The 8,012-nt window shown below is 39.1% G+C and overlaps 1 protein-coding gene across 2 annotated transcripts; it reads right to left on the reverse strand.

Moving 5' to 3' along the window:
- Nucleotides 1–1,216: 1,216 nt before the first annotated feature.
- LOC110041509 (carbohydrate sulfotransferase 3-like) lies at nucleotides 1,217–6,975 on the reverse strand. Of its 2 annotated transcripts, none has more exons than XM_020746798.2 (2): nucleotides 6,778–6,975; nucleotides 1,217–4,036 (listed from the first exon to the last, which is right to left on the reverse strand). In XM_020746798.2, exon 2 carries the CDS (start codon nucleotides 4,007–4,009, stop codon nucleotides 2,756–2,758), a length of 1,254 nt encoding a protein of 417 aa, XP_020602457.2. In that variant the 5' UTR covers nucleotides 4,010–4,036; nucleotides 6,778–6,975; the 3' UTR covers nucleotides 1,217–2,755. The 2 variants fall into 2 exon arrangements, with proteins under 2 accessions (XP_020602457.2, XP_020602456.2); XM_020746797.2 differs by having other exon boundaries at nucleotides 6,743–6,974.
- Between the last annotated feature and the right edge of the window lie 1,037 nt (nucleotides 6,976–8,012).

Raw genomic sequence — 8,012 nt, forward strand, 5'->3', positions numbered from 1 at the left:
TCACTTGGCCGAATTTGGGTAAGGTAAATACCTAATCGTACCTTTTTGGTACGCTTCAGCCGCATATCAGAGTCGTTTGGCCTCGCCAAGGGTATTTTTAAATACGAAGGAAGTACGCTCTTTTGTAATAATGTCTTTTTATTCAAAACAACTCCACAAAAATGGTAGCTGAACTGCTAGTAAGAAAATATAAGAACATGAATTTCAAGATACCGACCTACTTTTCTATAGTCTTTAAATCTGGCCGCAACTCTGGATCGGTTTCAGTGTCCAACAGATCACTTCCGGAACGGGACCCAAAAATGAAGTCTTTCAGTTATTATGGCTTTCTTTCCTGACAATTCTTCAAAAAGAATTTTAGGGTGCTTTCCACTATTCCGGCGGAAATGTTAGTCGGAAGTCAAATGGAAAGATCCGTTTCAGTTTGGTCCTACCAGAATATCTGGCACTACCTTTGGAGGTGGCCCACATTGTTCGGTCAGACCGGTCGGACCGAAATTTGCCGTTCCATGTTGACAAACCGGTTCGTTACCCTACTTCTCTTCAATAGATTTCACTTATGTAAGAGGCTGGGGAAAGGAGTGGAAATGGTAAAAGCCATAATCCCTCTCGGTTGGTCCGGTTTGATCAGAAAATGTCGTTCCATTTTTTCTTGGTTTATCCCATTGGTTTCTGGTAAAGTCTCAGTTGATTTAGAACTACGCTGCAAGACATTTTATGAATTTCATTATTTTAACTTTGCTTACCTCTAAATAATAACACCTTAAGTAGTTTTGTCGTTCTGGCGCTCTCGTTTGGTGATAGTTTTCAGAGTTTTTGATTGAATTTCATTTTTATACAAACCCCTTTATTAATAGAGCTCCGTAGAAACTTATATAGTACACTTTGGCTGCCTGTGGGATCTACAAAAACGTTTGTGTGCTACGCCGCTTATCAAGCACTTCTTCTATTGTGAGCAGCCCAAATTTACTCATTCTCAAGCTTTTTGAGAAATTGAAGGAAAAGTGGGCAGAATTTCAAATCCAAACCTGAGCGTGATAAGCAGGCTTTGTATAAACAGACTACATTTCACGACTTCCACTAATCTCTTTGGTTTTAATTGACCTTTCAAGTGTTCGTTTCCCTTATGATCCAGAGTTGTATTGCCAATTTTCTATTGTTTTTGTTTTGCATTCAAGCAATTGAAATGAAAAACGATAGATGCAACAACAACAACAACAACAACAACAACTTTATTTACTCATACATTTACAATTTTACCAAAAAATATATATACATATAAATGAATAAATGGGCAGAAAAATAGTGTATATTTGAGTCTGGAGACTGAGGTAACCCGAAAGTTTTCTAGTCAGTCTCCAGTTATTTTAAGATTTCTATGGATACTGAAAGTATGCAAAATTCTTAAGAGAAGAGATGTGTACATGATATAATAGAATGGAGAAAATCAATACAAGTTTTGATAGTAACTGGTGTATTCTTTAGAAATGAAAGAGGATTACCGTATTTTCTCAATTAAACGCCCCCGGCGTTTATTTCAAAATTGGGCTCGTGGACCCGGCGTTTATTTGAAGCCGGCGTTTAATCGGGGTCCGGCGATTATTTATGAAGTGCAATATTCTGTCATTTTTTTCAGATTGATTTATTCACTCATCCTCCGAAACCTAGGGCAGTTTGTCAACACGAAATGACTTTTCCATTCGGTAAACTGTCCCTGAGTCTTGGAGGATGATTATTGCTAAAAGATACAGCATTGTAAACAGCACATGTATGTTACAATTAGGACATGTGGCACTGAACAGAACAAAAATATGTAAAATAAATAGGAGCAAGTATGGATACAAAGTTTTAAGTTCCGTATAAACGGCAATGTCGCCATCGTTCTCCTCGATACTATCAGTTAAGCGTCCGCATTTACGATTTTTAATGTACCTTAATCGTCATAAAAAACAAACTCGTCAACTTCTGGAAAGATATTGCGATCGGCGAAGGTCTTATTGTAAGTCATGAAGAAAACAGTAAGTACGATCTGTGTGCGATGGCTGTTTACCGTGTGCATGACCCTGATAATGAGAAGATAAATGTCGGACACATCCCAAACGAACTCTCTTCCGCTCTTTGCTTCTTTGTAAAACATGGAGGGAAAATTTCGGCTAAAGTGAGACAGGAAACCTACCGAGCTAGCAACTTGGAACAAGGCGGCCTTGAAGTCCTTATTTCTATTCAATGTGCGATTTCCTCTCAGAAAGGACAACTTATGACAAGATTGAAACAGCTCATAAACAAACGCTGGAGGGATCCTCGCGATTTTAGTGACAGTGAGCACAATAACACACGAAAGAAAGTGCGTCATCAGTAATAAGACTTAATGACAACACGAACACGTACATTTTGTTGTATTTTGTTGTACAGCTACTATTCTTGTTATGTTAAGCCGGACTTTTCCTTTTGAACGTTTATTAAGATTATCAAAACACCATAGCGTACTAGTATGTCGCAGTAGTGCTATTTAATAAGGGAAAAATCAAATTGTTGGTTCGGACGCAAATATACGCCGGGGCCTCGATTAAACGCCCCCGGCGTTTATTTCAAAATTGGCCTCGTGGACCCCGCGTATATACGAGGCCGGCGTTTAATCGGGGTCCGGCGTTTAATTGAGAAAATACGGTATGCCACTTTGGAGACTGATCTGTGGAAAATGTTGTTGTGTAAGCCATCAACATAACGCGAGTTGTCAAGTGAAATGTAAATGTGTCTACCTCCCTCTGTTTATCCATCTGTCGTAACCAAGCATGTTCATTAAATCGCTGCAAACGTCTTCTACAACTCGTATTAAGTCCCCCGGCGCATTTTTCCACTTATCAATAACATCTGAGGCATTTCTATAAAGAGAGTAACCAGTTATTTCAGCTGTGGAATTGCTTGGCGGTCTGTCATGAGCAGATATCCATTTATCAACGCTCTTAGACCAATCAAATCCTGCGAATCTGTAGAGTTCCCGCGCTAGGCTTACGGTATTGACCGCGAGGTCTTCGTAACGAACTACTTTAAAGCGATCTTTAAGCCAGGGAGGGGGATACAGCAAACCTAATCGTATATTATGTTCTATGGGATCACAAAGCCTATGAACGTATACACGAAAATTGGAATCTCGGTAACTTCCTTTTATCCATTTCACGGATTTAATTCTAGAGTAAATCACTGCTCTAGGATCTCGCACCAAGAGAATCAATTTCACGTCATATCCGTTCTGTTGTTGGAAAAGCTCCCGGAAACTTTGTATAGTTTTGTTAGGCACACGAGAGGTTAACACCTTGATAACCGTATGTTTGTGAGAGTTACAGGCCTTCTTCAGCAGTAAATCTGAGAACGGCAGACATCCTAACGTCTTACTGGGGCATAAACACCCACTAGTGAGCGCTTTACTCCGACGGCGGAATATGTGCTCTGAATATTCAGATAAAGTTGTATTTGAGATATTACTGAAATCACATTTGAAGAAGCTGTCGATTAAGTTGACGCACGTTTCTCTGAAGTTGATTAGTTCATTTCCTTGCATGATTACACCAGCTTTATATAGTTTTTCGGTTACTATACGCAGTGGCTCAAACCAGAACATGATTTGCGGATTGCTGTTAAACATCGCTCCAAGGAAAGACGACCCTCCCCTTCCAGGACTCAATATAATAAGATTTTTCCTTGCGGCGAACTTCCGTGACTTAATATCCTCCACCGTTTGGCTAATTTCCTTTGTAGAGGTTGTTCTCTTTATTCCACTGTAATTTAACATAATTAAGCCTTGTACGATGCCAGATGTCTTTGCTGCTTTCTCTGCTTTCGTGGTTTTTGTTCGTTCCAGTCGATCTTCTTTATGGAAACTGAAAAGTTGCTCCATCTTGTTGCTATTCTGTACATGAACTGAACGTAGAACTGGATCCAGCTTAATGAAAAACACCACCGACAGCGAGACAAGGACACAAAATGCAGCAAACACCACGCGACGCTTCATGCTAAATGCAACAGTAAACAGCTGATTCTGGCAAGACAAGAGAGCCACAAATCACGTGATAGAATCTGATTACTGGTTACCGGTTACTGATTCCAAAGTTTTACTTAGCAGTTACCGATTTACGGTTTGGTGTATAAGCAACATTTTTTTCATCCAAAACATCAAAATAGCTACATCAAAGAAAGTGTACCATTAATACTTCACGTAGAAACAATTAGTTTTGGTCTCCTTTGCTCAAGCGTGGGAAGTTTTGTCCGTTATAACTTCGGAAAAATCATTTAAAAAACTCTCCTCTTACCCAACGACATAGTTTCACTTGTGCTGTAACCTTCGCAATTTGTCTCATACCCATCGCAAAAATCAGTCATAAGTATACAACCATAAAAAAATACGGCCGCCAAAACTTTGACCCCCCTTGTGCCAATTTCAAAGAGTTGTAACTTTTTTGAGCTACATCGTGATGAAACAAAATTGTTCGAATCAGCACATAAATGACTGCACTATCTATCACAAGTATCGAATGAAATATCGCAAAAGCTGAAAAGAGTAATATACGGATACATACGAGTACATACGCGTATATACGAATACATACGAATGACATACGAATACCTACGAGTATAACATACGAGTGCATACGAGTAATAGACGAGTACATACGTAATATACGGATACATACAGACAAATAAGGTAACATTCAGGTTACATACGAATACATTGGTTACTTACGAAGATAAGAATACGTAGGAGCAAGATACGATGGCAGGAGGGTAATAAACACGAAAGGTACCACTTTTCTTTTTACATTTCATTTTTACATGTGCACGGATCATGTCTTGCACACACACACACACACACACACATACACAATTTGATTGAAAATACAGACAAACAAGCCTCCATTCACAGATGTGAGAAAAAGAAAGATAGAAGCAATAAACTGGGAAATTCACAACGTGAGAGTAATTTGAATGCGTGTAGACTAAAGATGTGGACACCGCCCGAGGCGAGGGGCGGATGATGTCAACTGAACAATGGTTTGTTATTTCCTGAGTCCTTGCCAATCAAGTTTTCGAAGGTTTTTAAAGAAAGCCGCTATTTTACAGGGAAAGGTTGTACCTAGTTTTCTGGACAACCTTGAGCATGAGTCAAGTGTTTCATAGTATGCGAAGCTGAGAGAATTCGTCCACTACAAACTCCAAAACATTATTTAGAATCGCTTAGCACTTCGGAACAAATACCTAGTACTCTCAGAGGATTTCAACTGTAATTTGTGTGGACTTTAGTCTATGAGAGTTGACTACGGAGTCAGAGCAAGGATATTTTCTAAGCGTCGAGACATCGAGTTGCTGTAGTATGCCCAAGCTAGACAATTTCTTCATCTACAAAACCAAGATGATACTTGAAATCGCTTGACATTTCTAAACAAAGGTCTGCTATTCTAAGAAGAATTGAATGAGTTATTTCGTGGAATTTCTATAATAATTTTAGACCGCCGGATATGTGGTTTTTTTAAAACACTTCCCGGCTGCCGGGTATCTAGACACAATGAAAATGTTTAAGAGTTGCATAAAACTCTGATGAGGAAAATTAGCTTTGGCGTTGGAGAACGATTTCAAGTAAAACATTTTAAGTATTGCTTAGACAGTTTCAAGACTTATGAGTCATCCAAATGGGTCGGTTTCACGCTTGAATACTGATGAGCTGTTTTTAGCAGCTAGCGCGAGTTACAAGTTTGAAACCACATGTTGTTCTTCACGCGTAAGCGAGATAGAAACTTGAAAAATAAATTTGATAATCTAATGTTAAACATCAATGGCTTCATCGGATTGTGTTTAAGATTTGGCAAGAGTGTAACTGACGGTTTAATTAGACATGCTACGCCAATTTTGTACCCATTATACCGAGCTCGGCTATTATCTGCTTTGCTTTTGAAATGTCGAAGCTGTATGCTAATAAACTTAAAATTTAGGTTGCTCAGGCTCACTTTGGTTGATTATTATGAACTCTGTTTTCTCCGTTTGTCTTTCATTAATTTCTATAAGCAAAGTGCTTCAGTCTGTTTGATTCAGAGACGAAACCTAAAGTTTAATCGTTACTTGAATCTGCAATCGAAGTTATCACTAAACGAGTTTAGCTTTCTGACTGATTTATCTCAAGTTCTAATCTTTATCAATTGCCTATGAATACAAGCCAAGAGTCAATCTTAATCATAACCGTAGTTTTGCAATATATAATTGTCATAATTTTTCCCGTACCGAAGAATTAGAGCACTCCTTTACGTTTCAATGATTCAATCAATAAAAAACGAATTCTGAATTCTGAATTCTGTGTAATAGCTTCTCCCCTGACCAAAGATGCTGGTTATACTGACTGTTTCGATTTGGAGTAACAAACATATCGGCCAGTGATTGGTGTTAAAGGAGAAACCTAGATTACAAATCAGTGAAAAGCTGTCGGTTACTCTCGAGTTTTGCTCGACTCTAAGGAATGGAAAGATTTTGAGAGCGTCAGGTGATTTTGGAACTCAGTTTTTAGCGCGTTCAAAAGCGACCTTAAATGTAAAACTTACTAGATCCTTAGTTTCTTAGAAGAGTTGCGTTCAAAGCGCTGAGCTAACATTACTTGGCAGCTACACAACTGTTGTCGTTATGTTATTTATCAAAAGACAGCCGCACTTACATGCATTCATTGAGATTAGCTCTTCACGTTTAAAAATACAGAAAAACTAACCTGAATTCAAAGAAGCCTAAGAACAGAGGACGCACCTGATACGCTGGGGAGTATGAGTTTAGTTGACAGAAAAATTCGAGTGTGTACTCATTGAAACTAAATATGCAAGGACAGCTTGAGCCGGGGGAGCGTATGTATAGGCAAATGACGTCATATCAGAGAATGGTATATCGTGTAATGTCTTGTCTCCCTGGTAACTAGGGGTGTTAGGAAACGTTACATTTCCCTATGGTTTCAAAGTGAACCTCAAATAATCAGTTTTCTTTTCTCTCGACGTGGGTGTTGGGAAGTTGTATCTCGAGTACTGAGTAAAAAAACTTGCTGACGATTGCGGTGAGGGGTAAAGTCGTTTATGATATGATTAAGCAATTGCCGGTTTTCATGTGACGTCATCAATTTCCAAAATAAGAAATTACCAATCCTTGTGAAGTTTTAGTTTCATCAGATGTAAGACCCTCTAATAACTTGACGTTTTGCAACGTTTAATCCCGACAGGGTTCCTCATTATGTAATGGAGCGCTTCGGAATTTCCAAGTTTATGCGTTGCGTGACATTAAAATGGCGGCTCGATAAGGCTGTCGAGTACGTCAAAAGATGAGTTATTGCTCAAGTTTTTACTAACTAAACAGTTCTTGTTCTAGACAAAGTATTAATTTCAATGTATCGGAGCTCTAGAGTAATAACGTTTCGTTTCAATGGCAAAACTCAATGACAGATGTTTCTGTTACTTTATGGCCGCCATGTTTGTGTCCCTCCAAGGGGCACAAACATGGCGACACCATACAAAGCTCTATAAATTTGAGTGAAACACTTTTCCGAATAACGCGCGGATGGAAAACCGTACAGACTTAAAACTTGGCGAGGTTATTTATATATCAATCATCTTTCATATCTCAGCTTCTCGACTTAATTTATTGAATGGTTACAATTTTTATTTTTGATGGCGTGACACTGCAAACCAGCCATAGAGCACTTTTTCCGTGTTTACATAGCCTCATCTAAACACGAGGAGGGTTCGGAGAATTCGAGATAGTTATGCAAACCCGAGACGTAGTCGAGGGTTTGCATAACTTTCGTAAATAGGCCCTTTGCACGATACGGTCACATGGTACAAAATCACACATGCTGGTGAGCAAGTTGCACAGTGGGACTTCCAAAACAATGCAACTCGTACCAGTCCACCTGGACCCGCCTTTGTTTTGGAAGTCCCACTGCGGAACTTGCTCACCAGCATGTGTGATTTTATACCATGTGACCGCATCGTGCAAAG

The sequence above is a fragment of the Orbicella faveolata genome, unplaced genomic scaffold (genome assembly GCF_042242905.1).
Source record: "Orbicella faveolata isolate gen_17 unplaced genomic scaffold, um_ofav_v1 contig_25, whole genome shotgun sequence".
Lineage (NCBI taxonomy): Eukaryota > Metazoa > Cnidaria > Anthozoa > Scleractinia > Merulinidae > Orbicella > Orbicella faveolata.

Excerpts from the sequence above, each read along its gene's own strand:
- LOC110041509 (XM_020746798.2), bottom strand. The coding sequence starts at position 4,009 with ATGAAGCGTCGCGTGGTGTTTGCTGCATTTTGTGTCCTTGTCTCGCTG.